The sequence below is a fragment of the Pseudophryne corroboree genome, chromosome 6 (genome assembly GCF_028390025.1).
Source record: "Pseudophryne corroboree isolate aPseCor3 chromosome 6, aPseCor3.hap2, whole genome shotgun sequence".
Taxonomy (NCBI): Eukaryota; Metazoa; Chordata; class Amphibia; order Anura; family Myobatrachidae; genus Pseudophryne; species Pseudophryne corroboree.
The window spans coordinates 543,611,626-543,628,521 of NC_086449.1; the positions used below are offsets into that span (position 1 = coordinate 543,611,626).

Sequence of the window (16,896 nt, forward strand, 5' to 3'; positions counted from 1 at the left end):
CCCTGTTTAATGATTCTTCAGGGTCATCTACAAAAGTCCCCTCAGGTTCCCAAAAACAGTCCCTTGCACAGATTATGAAGGGGGACACTGACACGGATTCCGACACGGATGACACAGGGGATTTAAGTGGGGTAGACCCCAAGTTGGCTAAAAGCATTCAACGTATGATTGTTGCTATTAAAGAGGTGTTAGAGTTTCCTGATAGTACTCCTACACCTGAGGAAAAGGACTATTTTAGACTAAATAAAAAACAAGAAATAACTTTTCCTCCGTCTAAACCTCTGAATGATTTCTTTGAGGAAGCCTGGTCTTATCCTGAGAAGAAATCTACTATTCCCAAACGCTTACGGGTTGCATATCCTTTCCCTGAGGAATATAGGAAAAGGTGGGAGACACCTACAGTGGTAGACACCTCAGTCTCTAGACTTTCTAAGAAAATAACGTTGCCTGCCCCTGGGTCAGCGTCTATTAAGGACCCGGCTGACCGTAAGTTGGAAACTATTTTTAACTCTTTATTTTCTGCGAATGGTACCATTCTCAGGCCCGCCATTGCTAGTGCATGGGTGGGTAATGCGGTAGCGAAGTGGGCAGACAACTTAATGGTTAATATTGATACTGTGGATAGAGATTAAGTTCTCCTCACCCTTGGCCACATCAAGGATGCGGAGGGATATTTTGTTGAAGCTATGAAGCATGTGGGTTTGCTAAGTTCCAGAGCCACCGCCATGGCGGTATCAGGGCGTAGAGCTTTATGGGTTCGTCACTGGAATGCTGATGCTGAATCAAAAAGGAATATAGAGACGCTCCCTTATAATGGGGAGGCCCTTTTTGGTGACAAGTTGGATGCCCTGATATCCACAACTACTTCAGGAAAATCTAAATTTTTACCTTCTGCGTATGTTCCCCCTAAGAAAAGGGTATCATTCTAACACCATGCAGTCCTTTCGGCCCAACAGGTACAAAAAGGGTGAAAGGCAACTCCTTGTTTGCAGGCAGAGGTCGCGGTACAGGAAGAAAACCTACTACGCCCGCTACTTCACAAGAACAGAAACCAGCAGCTGTTGCTGCTGCAAAGTCCTCAGCATGACGCTGGGGCTCCCTTGCGGGAGGAGGGCTGGGTGAGGGCTCGCTTACTGTTTTTCAGTCAACTTTCTTTCCGAACTGGACCCTTGGGTGTTACATATTGTTTCCCAGGGTTACAGGTTGGAATTCCAAGAACTTCCCCCTTGCTGATTTCTCAAATCAACCTTGCCAGTTTCGGTACAAGACAGAACAAAGGTATTGGACACAATACAAAAATTGTGTCAAGACAAGGTACTGTAATTTCCTTGGTTCCCGAATTACAACGGAAAAAAGGTTTTTATTCAAGCCTCTTTGTGGTCCCGAAGCCGGACGGCTCGGTCAGACCAATTCTGAACCTGAAGTCTCTAAATCTATTTCTAAAACAATTCAAGTTCAAGATGGAGTCCCTGAGAGCGGTGATCTCCAGCTTGAAGGAGAAGGAATTTATGGCGTCAGTGGACATCAAGGATGCTTATCTACATGTTCCCATCTACCCTCCACATCAGGCATACCTGAGGTTTGTGGTACAGGACTGTCATTACCAATTCCAAACATTACCTTTCGGTCTCTCCATGGCCCCAAGGGCATTCACCAAGGTGATGGCGGAGATGATGGTACTTCTTCACAAAAAAGGAGTCAACATAATTCCTTACCTGGGTAATCTCCTCATAAAAGCGAGGTCCAGGGAGAAGCTAGTACAAGACATTACTCTATATCTGTCGGTGCTTCAACAACACGGATGAATCCTGAATTTTCCAATATCTCAGTTGGAACCGACAACGAGACTATCATTTCTGGGATGGTACTGGACACCGAGGGAGAGAGAGTTTTCCTTCCAATGGAGAAAGCGCTACAAATCCAGGAAATGGTAAAACAAATTCTGAAACCTGCACGAGTGTCTGTTCACCAATGCATTCGCCTGCTGGGAAAGATGGTAACGGCCTACGAGGCCCTACAATTTGGCCGTTTCCATGCCAGGATTTTCCAGTGGGATCTCTTAGACCAGTGGTCCAGATCACACCTTCAGATGCATCAGAAGATAATTCTGTCAACAAGAATCAGGATTTCACTTCTGTGGTTGCTGCAATCATCTCGCCTATTGGAGGGCCGCAGGTTCGGGATTCAAGATTGGGTCCTAGTGACCACGGATGCAAGCCTCCGCGGTTGGGGAGCAGTCACGAGAGGAGAAAGCTTTCAAGGAAGGTGGTCAAGTCAGGAGACGCTTCTTCATATAAACATTCTGGAGTTAAGAGCAGTGTACAACTGCCTTCAACAAGCAACACATCTTCTCCACGATCTACCCATACAGATCCAGTCGGACAATGTGACAGCAGTGGCTCACATCAACCGTCAAGGAGGAACAAAAAGCAGAGCTGCGATGGCGGAGGTAACAAAGATACTTCTCTGGGCAGAAAGACATGCAAGAGCTCTGTCAGCAATATTCATTCGAGGAGTGGACAACTGGGAAGCAGACTTCCTTATCAGACACGATCTCCATCCAGGAGAATGAGGCCTGCACCAAGAGGTCTTTGCAGACCTGTCAAGACGTTGAGGCATCCCTCAAGTAGACATGATGGCGTCTCGTCTCAACAAGAAACTTCCGACATACTGTTCCAGGTCAAGAGACCCACAGGCTGTGGCGGTGGATGCTCTGGTAACCCAGTGGGTGTTCCGGTCAGTGTATCTGTTCCCTCCACTTCCTCTAATTCCAAGGGTTCTCAAGCTGATCAGAATAACGAAGGTTCGGGCGATTCTCATCGCGCCAGACTGGCCAAGGAGGGCTTGGTATCCAGTTCTTCAGGAGTTGCTCTTGGAGGATCCTTGGGCCCTTCCTCTTCACGAGGACCTACTTCAGCAAGGCCCGTTAGTTTATCAAGACTTACCGCGGCTACATTTGACGGCATGGCTGTTGAACGCCAGATCCTAGCGCGTAAGGGTATTCCTAAGGCAGTCATCCCCACCCGTATTCTGGCTAGAAAGGGGGTAAAGTCCAAACATTACCATCGAATATGGAGAAAATATATCTCCTGGTGTGAATCCAGGAAATCTCCTACAGTGGATTTTAAATAGGGACGGCTTCTCCTTTTTCTGCAGGCAGGGGTGGATGCTGGTTTGCGACTAGGGTCCATCAAGGTCCAAATTTCAGCTTTGTCCATTTTCTTCCAGAAACAATTGGCTTCTCTTCCTGAGTTTCAGACATTTGTTAAAGGTGTTTTGCGCATCCAACCTCCTTTTGTGCCGCCTGCGGCACCATGGGCTCTTAATGTGGTGTTGCAGTTCCTAAAATCGGACTGGTTTGAACCCCTACAGGAGGTAGAGTTAAAGTTTCTCACCTGGAAAGTGATCATGCTGTTGGCCTTGGCATCAGGCAGATGTGTGTCTGAATTAGGAGCTCTTTCTCATAAGGGTCCTTATTTGATTTTTCATGAAAATAGAGCTGAAATGCGGACGCATCAGCATTTTCTTCCTAAGGTTGTGTCTTCATTCCATATTAACCAACCTGTGATGATGCCAGTGGCTTCTGACACCTCAGCCGTTCCCAAGTCTTTGGATATCGTCAGGGCTCTGGAGATTTATGTGTCAAGAACGGCTAGATTACGGAAAACAGAGGCCTTGTTTGTCCTTTATGACCCCACAAAAATTGGGCTTCCGGCTTCTAAGCAGACTATTGCTCCCTGGATCCGGGGTACGATTCAGCACGCTCATTCTAAGGCAGGATTGCCGATACCGACTTCGGTAAAGGCCCACTACACGAGGAAAGTGGGTTCATCCTGGGTGGCTGCCCGGGGTGTCTCTGCATTACATATTTGCAGAGTAGCTACTTGGTCAGGTGCAAACACGTTTGCCAAGTTCTACAAGTTTGACACCTTGGCGGCTGACGACCTTCAGTTTGGTCAGTCAGTGTTGCAGGAACATTAGCACTTTCCCGCCCGTACTGGGAGCTTTGGTACATCCCCATGGTACTAAAATGGACCCCAGCATCCTCTAGGACGTAAGAGAAAACAGGATTTTGATACCTACCGGTAAATCCTTTTCTCCTAGTCCGTAGAGGATGCGGGGTGCCCGCCCAGTGCTCAATTTTCCTGCAGAATTTTGATAACAGTTCTTACACAAGTGTTGTGTTTGTTTTTTACAGAGGTTGTCTGTATTGTTGTACATGAACGTTAGCATGGGTTATGTTATGGCCATGTTAGGAGGCATGTCTGTAGAGTGTGGGCTGGTGTGAATCTCGCTCTAGTTAATGTAAATCCTTCTCTCAAAGTTTCCGTCTCCTCGGGCACAGTTCCTAAGCTGAGGTCTGGAGGAGGGGCATAGAGGGAGGAGCCAGTTCACACAGTTGAAAAGTCTTAAAGTGCCGAAGGCTCCTGCGGAACAGTCTATACCCCATGGTACTAAAATGGACCCCAGCATCCTCTACGGACTAGGAGAAAAAGTATTACCGGTAGGTATCAAAATCCTGTTTTTGAGCTCAGTTGTCGAAAATGTGTGCCTTGTTTGTTTTGAAACTAGATTTGTGTAGGACTCTAGTTCAAACTATTTTTATGCAATTGCCCATTCTACGTTATTATTTTCATAGTTTAAGATCTCAGGACTTCCTCTTTTAGAAAAATTACCAAAAAGAATCTCACAAGCCTCATGTTGATCATGGCTGTCTGTACTGAAAACTCTTGAACAGGATATGATTAGCATATCTGGAAATCTTCCTTCTGTGTGCTTTAGAACTGTGTCTATGTATTTACAATACATATTTGTCTTAAAAGCAGTAGTATAAGCACCAGAACAATTTATTTTGAATGTCTGACCATTCTCCAGCAAGATGTGGATGGAGTTTTTTTTAAAATGAGTAGCAGGCGTGTGTTTGAGTTCCACAATGAGATAGGGCAGAGATGTAGGAGGAGAACATTAATGTGTGGATGTAGTCAATATGACTTTGTAACTTCCTTGTGTACCTTTCAGCTTTCATGGAGCAATTTCTGAAGGTAACAAATGAGTTTGGAGAGTCAGGATTAGGGTGTAGACCGACAGAATTTAGGGTGATAAGTGGTGCTAGAATGTTCTGGGCCAAATCCAAATATGAATATATACAAATATATCTGGTTTCAGCAATGTAAAAATGGATGCTGCAAGGGTACCAGATTGAAAGCCAATTTATACAAGTGAAATATCTATGTAGAACATAAAGATAGGTGACCTGTTCTAGTGACAAAGAGGTAAATTATATGTAAATGTCCTCTTCAGACATTATTTATGAAAATGTATAAATCAGTGTATAATCTGAATGCATTACGTGGTAGATAAAGTGTATTATTGCGCTTACACTGTATAGGATGAAACGATTCTATATATGGAGTTCTCATGTAGTCAAAGGTATGGAACACTGAGTCATAAGGGAATGACCCCTTAAAAGATGCAACTATAAAAAAGAATAATACAATAGTGCAGATATGCTAGTAAAACTTGAGATTTCCTTTAATATTCTGTAAGTTCAACTCACAAACGTAGGTTTATAAAGGGCGTATCACAATTGAGATGGTTCACAGCTAGAAGTAACCAAGCGAATCCAAAATACTTTCTTGTGACAAGATGAAGAAAAACTGTAATGGAAGAAAAGTGCAATAGTGCAAAACCGGATGTGCAAATAAACAAATTTAATTAGCACCAAATGCACTCACAAACAAAGATTTAAAAAAAGCTTGTAATAAAAGACTGGATGGAGGGAGCCACATATACTTATCGACTGATAAGTTCCACAATTGTGACGCTTCTGAGGAAGAACCCGTTGGTTCGAAATGCATTAAGCAGCTGTGGCTATTCTGGAACTGTTTGGAATCGGAGCACCTTTGAAAGAAACCCCCCTGAGTATCCGGGACCCTGTGGGAAATGTGTTTATTTGCACATCCGGTTTTGCACTATTGCACTTTTCTTCCATTACAGTTTTTCTTCATCTTGTCACAAGAAAGTATTTTGGATTCGCTTGGTTACTTCTAGCTGTGAACCATCTCAATTGTGATACGCCCTTTATAAACCTACGTTTGTGAGTTGAATTTACAGAATATTAAAGGAAATCTCATGTTTTACTAGCATATCTGCACTATTGTATTATTCTTTTTTATAGTTGCATCTTTTAAGGGCTCATTCCCTTATGACTCAGTGTTCCATACCTTTGACTACATAAGAACTCCATATATAGAATCGTTTCATCCTATACAGTGTAAGCGCAATAATACACTTTATCTACCACGTACTGTATTTCTTTGAAAATTTGGTGATTTTTTCTTTAAGTGTATATGCTGCTTTTTTAATACTGAATGCATTAGCAGTGCTTTTTGCATCCCTCAGAATTATGTGTTGTAGGACTATATACTTTAGATTTATATTTGAGCCATACTGGGGGGAATTTATTTAGCTGCGGTAATTTACCGTGGGCTAATTGATCCCCCAGGACTGTTAGCCCTGAATGGAGGCTGCAGTTAACGGGGCTTCTTTTTCCTCTCTGAGTAGACCCGAAAAGAAATCCACAATAAATAGTCTATTGGGTGCCCAAACTGTGTTAACACATAGGTTCGGGAACTTATCGCAGATTATGTGTGTAAATGCTCTGTAGTGAGGTAATTTACGGGCTGAAATTAAATAGTCCCGGGCATTAAAGCCAGAGGCTACAGGGGGGTACACACGGAGAGATCCGTACTTAAAATCTAAGCAATCTTGCTAGATTGCTTAGATTTTAAGCACGGATCTGCCGTGTGTATGCCCTCCAGCGATAGCGATGCGCGGCCCCGCGCATCGCTATCGCCGATGCTAGATTGAGCTGCATGCAGGCTCAATCTAGCGGGTCGCTCACTTCACCGTTGTGTGAAGTGAGCGGCCCCCCGTCGGCTTTCCCCCTCGCTCAGCACATCGCGCTGTGCTGAGCGGGGTGAGAGATGTGTGCTGAGCGGTCTGTGTTAAGATCGCTCAGCACACATCTCTCCCGTGAGTACCCCCCTTACCACCTTTTTTAACACCCTATCAATTACCAGGTTTAATTTAATTTTCCCCTATGTTTGCTAAACAAGGGCCTTATTCAGGTTTGTTAGCAAACCAAAAAATACACTAATATGCAAAACAATGTTGCACTGCAGATTGGGCAGATGTAACATTTGCACAGAGATTTAGATATGGTGGGGGGTGTTCAAACTGAAATCTTAATCGCAATGTAAAATTAAAGCAACCAGTATTTACCCTGCACATAAACAATATAATCCGCCCAAATCTAACTCTGCACATTTCACATCTGCCCCACCTTCAGCACAACGTGGTATTGTCCATTATTATCTTTTTTTATGTTTTGCTAACAAACCTGAATAACCCCTCCATATGTGGTAACTGTTCAGTGGATTGGAAACACAGATGCTTTGTTGGGTAAAAAGAAGAAAAAAATGCAACTATTGATTATACTCTTGGAATTACTAACCTGTTATTTAATTAGTTATGGAAGTACAGGCTGTAAATGGAGCTTCTGATAAAAGTTGAGCCTCAGATTCTTCAGTTGTACATTTAAAACACTATGGGGCATATGTATTAACCTGGAGAAGGCATATGGAAGTGATAAACCAGTGATAATTGCAAGGTGATACATGCACCAGCCAATCAGCTCCAATATGTAAATTAACAGTTAGGAGCTCATTGGCTGGCTGGTGCGTTTATCACCTTGCATTTATCACTGGTTTATCACTTCCTTATGCCATCTCCAGGTTAATACATCTGCCCCAATTTTAATTACCTCTTGTTTTGAGTTCCTTCCAGGCCATAGTCAGATGAACCTAATAGAGTGGTCATCTTATGTTATAACAAGCAATGAAGTGTGAACTAAATTCCCCTAATACATTATGGGCTAAATGTATGAAGCAGTGATAAGTGTGGAGAAGTGAGCCAGTGGAGAAGTTGCCCATGGCAACCAATCAGCATTGAAGTAACAGTTCTAATTTGCATACTATACAATTGTACGTACCAGCTGATTGGTTGTCAAGGGCAACTTCTCCATAGGCTCACTTCTCCTATCTTTTCACTGCTTCATGAATAGACCCCTATATGTAAGAATAACAAATAAATTGAATTGAGGCCATCTCTGCATAGGCCACTTTGTTTGAGATGTCTACAATAACTGATATGCTGATATTGGGGTATATTCCATGCTTACTCTCTTTAATTTTTGATAATATTATTCTTGGCTCAGAGCAATGTGAGTAGTTCTGTTTTGCAATTCATTATCGTGGTAACCTAAAAAGCATATCCTTAAGAAGTTGCCACAAAATCATTTGGATTAGATTGATTGTGCATGCCTGAATATAGTCGTCCTACCTTTTTACCAATGCCTCTTTCTCTAGCATCCATAAGGGATATTGGGGAGACTTAGTACGATGTGGTATAGACGGGGTCCAAAGGAGTCGGTGCACTTTACATTTCTTCACTGGGTGTGCTGCTACTCCCTTCTATGCCCCCCTCCCACAAGTCAGTTTAGAAAAAAGTGCCCTCATAAGAGGATGCACATCTCTGCAGCTCCAGAGAGTTTTCTTCAATTTCTTTTAAACTTTTATTATTTTCGGTATGCTGTCTGGGCAAGAGCATACATGCACCGTGGGAGTTAGGGGGAGGACGTTCACCGGCCTTGCAAGGTGTCAGAGCCGCTTCCCCGCTGCAGGACCACCTGGTCCTTAGAGGTAGTTTGTTCAGCGGGGCACTGTGCCTTAGCTGTCACAATCGCAGCACGCCGCACACCCTAACAAATGCCTGAAGGTGACATGGTGCGGCTAAACGCGGGCATGGCATATGGGACCCTCCTGGGGGGGGGACCCGGTAGAGCCCCCCGTGTAAACTGGCTAGCGGTGGCTTAAACTACAGTATGTGATGTTTTTAAGCAAACTAGGAGACATTGGCAGTATAAAAATCTATGTAGGGGGGGCGGAGCTACCTCAGAGCGGGACCAGCAAAATTTTGGCGCCTTCCTCTGCTTAATGCAGCAGCAGCAAGTACACACAACTCTTCCTGACTCAAAAGACATGCTGGAAAACTGGTACAGGGTGTAGCAAAGGGGGAGAGCCACTATTATACACAACCTGTGTCCTATACAGGACAGAAATCATTAGCGTTTCACTGTGATATAGTAAGCTGACAGCCTCACTGGGGCTGTATAGCTGGGTTGTGCTGGTCTTCTCTCTCTGTCTCCTCTCACATACAGTAAGGGCAGGCTTGCTAAGTGTTACTGTCTGTGTGTATGTCATTGTGATTACTGTAAACATGGGTAAACACAAACTATGCAGTGTATGCCACACCAGATTCTATCCCTTATCATCTGATTCTGTTTCATGTGAACAATGCAGCCAATCTTCACAGCTTAGTGAAGGTGCTGGGAGAGAGGGACCAGAGCCATCCTGGTTAGGGGCTCTTAAGACTATGATGTCTGATATGTCATCACAACTAACTGCTAATGTTCAGAAAACTCAGCTACTACAACCGGCTGTTGCAGACTTGGCTGCTAGGGCAGATGTTACACAGCCCCCTCTCTAACTCAGGACCACAAAAGTGTGGTTTACCTGCTCTACCCTCTGATTCAGATGAGGAAATACAGGAGGATGGGGATGACTTGGATCCCGTTATTGGGGATTCTGCTTCTGCTCAGGGTATTGAACCCCTCATTCTGGCTATACGGGACATGTTAAAGCTCCCTCTAGAGGACGCTGCATCACAGCAGTCATTTTTTCTTTACACAAAACAAGCCTGATGTCACTTTCCCTGATTCTGCAGAGTTAGATGACCCATTTAAATTAGCTTGGAAAAATCCAGACAAAAAATACCAAGTGTCAAAAAGATTTTTGCACACTTTCCCATTTGCTCCTGAAGGAAGGATATTCTGGGAAGAGCTCCCGGGAGTTGATGTCTCAGTCTCTCGACTGTCAAAAATGGCTGTGCTGCCTGCCCTGGGCTCCTTTACCATAAAGGACCATGGGGACAGAAAGATAGAGACTACACTAAAGTCTCTCTACACAGCAGCAGGTATATCGCAAAGACCGGTCATAGCGGGTTGCTGGATGACCCATGCCATTCATACGTGGGCTACTCAGATTCAGGAGGCCCTCTCCAGGGATATGCCTCTGGTCACTACGGTGACTCTCCTGAAGCACATTCAAGACTCTGCACCCATCCTGTGTGACACGCTCAAGGAAATGGGCAATATTAATGCTAGGACGTCTGCCATGGCAGTGTCGGCATGCAAGACCTTGTGGTTGCATCAGTGGATAGCGGACGCATAATCCAAGCGTTTTGTGGAATCCCTCCCCTTTTCTGGTGAATGGCTCTTTGGGGTTGAGTTGGATACGTGGATTTCCAAAGTCACTGCAGGGAAATCTACATTTCTCCCCTCTGGGGCCCCGGCGGCTAGGCATTCCTGCCCGGGGCCATCTGTTCAGTCCTTTTCGGTCTAACAGATTTCGATCTAGGACCAGGGGTGTCTCCAATGCACCAGAGGTAAGACAAAAAGACCTGCAAACACCGGTTCTCAGGAACAGAGCACCAGTCCTGCTTCACTTAAGTCCTCAGCATGACGGTGCCCACCCACCCCGAGGGGATCTTGAGGTGGGAGCTTGACTACGTCACTTCAGCCACATCTGGGAGGTTTCCTGCCAAGATATCTGGGTCAGGGACCTCATTTCTCAGGGCTACAAGCTGGAGTTCGATGTTGCTCCTCCCCAACACATTCTCAAATCAAGCATACCAACTTTGGAGGATACGCAAGTTACGTTGCAACAGGCCATCCAAAAGTTGGTCCAGTCCCACGTCATTGTACCAGTACCAATACCACAACGTGGCAAGGGTTATTGCTCCAACCTTTTTGTGGTTCCAAAGCCGGACGGTTCGGTAAGGCCTATTTTGAATCTAATGTCCTTGAACCCTTACCTAAAGGTTTTCAAATTCAAAATAGAATCCTTGCGTGCAGTGATTGCGGGCCTGGAAGAACAAGAATTCATGGTTTCCTTGGATATCAAGGACGCCTACCTTCATATTCCTATTTGCCCACCTCATCAGGCTTATCTGAGGTTTGCCCTGCTGGACGACCACTACCAGTTTCAGGCACTGCCCTTCGGCCTGTCCACAGCTCCGAGGGTATTCACAAACGTAATGGCGGAGATGATGTTCCAGGTCCAGGGGGTCAATCTTGTCCCTTACCTGGACGATCTTCTAATAAAAGCAAGATCTGTGGAGCTTTTATTGCTCCATATCGACCGCACTGTCCAACTTCTATCACACCATGGGTGGATTCTCAATTTACATAAGTCCCACCTGGAGCCAACTCAGCAGCTCCTATTCCTGGGGATGTTACTAGATACTGTGGTCCAGAAGGTGTTCCTCCCGGAGGACTAAACGAAAACACTTCAGGAGATGGTCTGCATGGTGCTCCGACCTGGTCGAGTATCCATCCATCCATCTCTGCATAAGATTGTTGGGGAAGATGGTCTCCTCATACAAGGCGATCCAGTATGGGAGGTTCCATGCCAGAACATTTCAATTGGATCTCCTGAGCAAGTGGTCCGGATCACATCTACAGATGCACCGGATGAGACAGCTGTCACCTCAGGCCAGGATTTCCCTCCTGTGGTGGATGCAGTCCTCGAATCTCCTGGAAGGCCGGAGTTTTGGGATTCAGGATTGGATCCTCCTCACAATGGATGCAAATCTGAGAGGATGAGGAGCTGTCGCCGAAGGGGCGCAGTTCCAGGGCAGGTGTTCAGCCCACAAAGCCCTCCTCCTGATCAACATTCTGGAACTTCGGGGCGATCTACAATGCTCTGCTTCAGGCCTCTCCTCTGCTCAAGGATCCTGCGTTCCAAGTACAGTTGGACCACTCTACAGCAGTGGCGTACATCAATCGGCAAGGAGGGACAAAAAGCAGAGCCTGCATGCGAAAGGTGTCAAATATACTTTTCCGGGCAGAAAGAAATGCAAGAGCAATGTCCGCAATCTTCATTCCGGGAGTGGACAACTGAGAGTCGTCATGATCTCCACCCGGGGGAGTGGGGGCTCCACCATCAGGTGTTTCAGCAGATCATCGAACAGTGGGGCTGCCCAGAAATAGACATGATAACTTCTCGACTCAACATGAAGCTTCACTGGTATTGCTCTCGAACCAGGGACCCTCAGGTGAGGGCAGTAGATGCACTGACGTCGCCTTGGCCTTACCGGCTGGTCTACCTGTTTCCTCGGATTCCGTTGCTCCCAAGAGTGCTCAAGCGAATCAGAAATCAATTCTGATTGCCCCGGATTGGCCTCGGAGGGCGTGGTACGCGGATCTTCTGGACAGGTCTGTCGAAGACCCTTGGCCTCTACCACAAAATAGAGATCTTCTTCAACAAGGACCGTTCATCTACCTGCACTTACGGCAACTTCGTTTGACGGCATGGAGGTTGAGCGAAACATCCTAGCTCACAAGGGCCTTTCCAAGAACGTTATTGCTACCATGGTTCAGGCCAGGAAACCTGTGACGTCAAAACACTATCATCATACCTGGAGAAGACATGTCTCCTGGTGCGAGGAATGCACGTATCCACCTGCATTGTTCCACTTGGGACATTTCTTCAGTTTCCTGCAGGCTGGTGTGGATAAGGGCTTACATCTGGGTTCCGTTAAGGTCCAGATTTCAGCTCTCTCCATTTTTGTGAAGTTCTACAAGTTTGATACCCTGGCCAAAGAGGATATCCAGTTTGGGCAGGTGGTGCTGCAGAAGTCTCCGCACGTTCTGGAAGCTTTGGGACGTCCCCATCGTACGAAGTCTCTCCAGTATCTCTTATGGATGCTAGAGAAAATAGGATTTTAATTACCTCCCAGTAAATCCTTTTCTCGTAGTCCATAAGGGATATTGGGCGCCCGCCTCAGTGTGCAGATTCTCTTTTTTATGTGTTTACCTGTTCAACTGTTGCTGCTGTTACCAGCTGTTGCTGGTTATTGCTTGTTAGTGGTGTGCTGGTGTGTAAATCTCACCACTCATTGTTATTATGTTCCTTCTCTCATATATGTCCTTTCTCCTTCGGGCACTGTTTTACCTATAACTGCCTGTGGGAGGGGGCATAGAGGGGAGGAGCCAGCACACCCAGTGAAGAAATTTAAAGTGCACTGGCTCATTTGGACCCCGTCTATACCCTATCATACTAAGTCTTCCCAATCTCCCTTATGGACTACGAGAAAAGGATTTACTGGTAGGTAATTAAAATCCTATTTTCAATACTTCTAGGAGGTAATACTGCAATGGACAAAGCCACCAAAGCAATAACAAATAATGAAATTGTTTCAATTTCTAAAAAAATTACCATGCTGGAAATAAAAGAGCTAAATGAGAGGCAAAGAGCCGAGCATTCCCAAAAAATGTATGAACATTTGCGAACCACGTTAATACAAGTAGAGGAACGAAACTTTGAACTTGAGTCCAAGTTTGCTGAGGTAAGTAAAAAGTCTTTTATTGCTTTTTATTTATATTTTGAAGTTGCACACTTGTTGTCTTGAAGTGATGAAAAGAAGGTCGGCACACACGTTAGAACTGTTTGTGCTGCACAATTGTTTGACTGGACAATGCTCAGGTTTATTTCCAACTGAAAAACATATTAATAATACACACACATGATTATAGTGTAATAAATGTCGAGCTCCTGCTTGCATTCCAAAGTAGGGTCGGTCCTCTGTGATATTTATTTCATAATTATAGTCATGTCATACTACTGTATTTGTTTACATGGGTGAAATTGGAAAAAATGTCGGTCGAATTTTGGATTACCAAGTCCCTTTCTTACATGAGGTCAAGTAAAAAATAAGAGGGTCTTTGTGGGAACTACTGGTATTACACAGATTTTGGCAGCGAATATTAATTGATGAAGTATGTTATTCTCAGTGCCTGATCACCCATTAGGCTTAATAAGGCTGCAGCCTGTGGCACCAGGACTTTTAGTGGTGCCACACAGTTGGCAGCTAGGAAATACAATGAAGACCACGTTTTTTTACATGTTGGCAGTAGCCGCACTTAATTAAAGAACATTTTTTCTTAATCCAGGTACACACTGAGCGACCTCATTTAGAAGGCAATCAGTGCTATATCACTGAATGCTAAGCGGTATATTCAATAAGAGTCGGGTCCATTCCGACATGCAGTTGTCGGAATGGACCCGACAACCCCTATTCAAACAGTGGCCAAATTCGACTGATTTGGCTGTTCCCTGTGTCTTGTCCTGCCGCTGCTGCCAGTGGCTGCTGGGTGCGCTGACCGTAGCGGTGGGGGGAACAGTGTGGCGGTCGGCGGGGGAGCTGAGATCGGCAGCCGGAGCTTGCAGCGGCGGTGATGTCTGCAGCGGCGGGGGAGACACTGCAGGGAGAGAGGTTCCTGGCCGGGGAACGGCCGTCAAGGTACCTCTCATCCCTGATCCCAGTAGCCCACTGCACCGCTCCCTGTCGGATTTAGCCCCGTTTCCGACAGCAGCAGGCTGGTATTCCACCGATCCACCTGCTTTCCGACAGCATTCCGACAAGTCGGGTTTCCCGACTTGTCTGAAAAAATTTGCTTGTAAGACGACAAGACGGCGGTTTCCAACTCTTATTGAATATACCCCTAATTAGGGGATATAGCCAGTGCATACACACTGAACAGACCTGCGATCATGTGAGAACACATGAGATCCGGTATAAGCTCCCAATCCCATGTGTTATCGCGGCTCCGGCAGACCACCCGAAGCATAAGTGCCGTGAGAGGATAAGTGCCGTGAGAGGAACGTACTGTCTCGTGGCTTATTGGCTAGCCCCCGGCGATAGTGTTACCCGCGGTCATTAACCGCGGATATTTGGATGATCAACAAAGTCTTAACTCCACAAACATCATTAGATCATTAGACTCCCAAGATCAAAAATGTCAGTTGTATAAACATTGTTCTCTGCTTATGGTGGTCATTCCGAGTTGTTCGCTCATTGCCGATTTTCGCTATGCTGCGATTTGTTGCATGGTACGCAGGGTGCATGCGCTTAGTTATTTAATTAAAAACGTAGCAGTTTTGCTGTTGTTTGTGCGGCGCTTTTCAGTCGCACTGCTGATCGGTGAGTGATTGACAGGAAAGGGGCGTTTCTGGGTGGTAACTGAGCGTTTTCCGAGAGTGTGCTAAAAAACGCAGGCGTGTCAGGTAAAAACACGGGAGTGTCTAGAGAAACGGGGGAGTGGCTGGCCGAACGCAGGGCGTGTTTGTGACGTAAAACCAGGAACTAAACGGACTGAGCTGATCGCAATCTAGGAGTAGGTCTGGAGCTACTCAGAAACTGCAAGAAAATATTTAGTAGCAGTTCTGCTACTCTTTCGTTCGCTATTCTGCTAAGCTAAGATACACTCCCAGAGGGCGGCGGCCTAGCGTTCGCAATTCTGCTAAAAGCAGCTAGCGAGCGAACAACTCAGAGTGAGGGCCTATGTGCGTTATGATTGCCAATTTCCTGAGCACATACACACACTGTGTTTAGCAGTATACTGGGGGACAGTTACACGTGTATTAGCCTAAAGGCCCGTATTCACGGGCCGATTTGGGGAGAGATGTGTGCTGAGCGGTTCGCTCAGCACACATCTCTCATCCCGCTCAGCACAGCGAGATGTGTGCTGAGCTAGCGGGGGGAGACGGGGAGGTCGCTCATTTCACCCAGCGGGTGAAGTGAGCAACCTGCTAGATTGGCCTGCATGCAAGCCAATCTAGCACCAGCGATATCGATGTGCGGGGCTGTGCATCGCTATCGCTGTGGGGGGTACACACGGAGTGATCGCTGCTTAAAATCTAAACAGTCTAGTCAGATTGCTTAGATTTTAAGCAGTGATCGCTCCGTGAGTACCCCCCTTAGGCACCCAGAACTCTTTACCAGGCTCTTGTTATCCTACTTTAGACATTCCATTGTTTCAATTCTAACACAACAGAAGTGTGTATTGATGTGTTTGAAATCGCCTTATTTACTGGGGAATATAGATGAGGAGAAAAGCATTTATTTGGTATTTCCTTTTGCACATTATCTATAGCACTGCTTTGCTGTTTACTGCTCTTGAAGTTACACTCATCCATTTTGCAATATACATTAGTGCAAAGTATTTGCTGTGAAGTGTTTCTGTTTATTGTTTGTACTAGTTGCTGTTATTTTGTCTCAGCTTACCAGAATCAACATTGAGGCACAGAAAGTAGAACAAGCATTAAGGGATGAGCTTTCAAACAGCATAAGTAAAGTAATCTCTGATGCAGACCGAAGAAGAATTATGGAGTTGGAGAAAAGTGAAGCGGAACTGAAGGTTGAGATCTCAAAGTAAGTGCTAAGTGCCCAGGAGGCCGAAAAATGCCAGTGTGTGCATCCAATGTGTCCATTTTAACTGCTGACATAGGGTTTGTTGCATTTTTATGTGTTATATTCACTGAAAATCTATTTTTTCCCCTATATTATTTAGTTGCGTTTTGGATAAATATTTTTTTTTATTCTATGGACACTTGACATGCATTGTTTGTTGACTTCTGTATTAGTTCTCTTACGTCCTAGGGGATACTGGAAAGCCATTTAGTCCCATGGAGTATAGATGGGTCCACTAGGAGCCATGGGCACTTTAAGAAATTGATAGTGTGTGCTGGCTCCTCCCTCTGTGCCCCTCCTACCAGACTCAGTTTAGAAAATGTGCCCGGAGCAGCCAGTCACGTCTAATGGAAGCTCCTGAAGAGTTTTCTGCATTTGATTTCTAAATTTCTTATTTTCAAGCATGGCTGGATGGCACCAGCCTGCCTGCTTTGAGGGACTTGGGGGAACATGGCCCAAACT

At 45.4% G+C, this 16,896-nt stretch overlaps 1 protein-coding gene across 1 annotated transcript in view; it reads left to right on the forward strand.

Moving 5' to 3' along the window:
• CEP290 (centrosomal protein 290) overlaps positions 1-16,896 on the forward strand; it is a 497,171-nt gene that overhangs the window by 230,809 nt on the left and 249,466 nt on the right. Inside the window, exons 27-28 of the mRNA XM_063927658.1 lie at positions 13,325-13,530; positions 16,244-16,395. Of these exons, the coding sequence (XP_063783728.1) occupies positions 13,325-13,530; positions 16,244-16,395 (358 nt within the window). The remainder of the gene's footprint in view (positions 1-13,324; positions 13,531-16,243; positions 16,396-16,896) is intronic.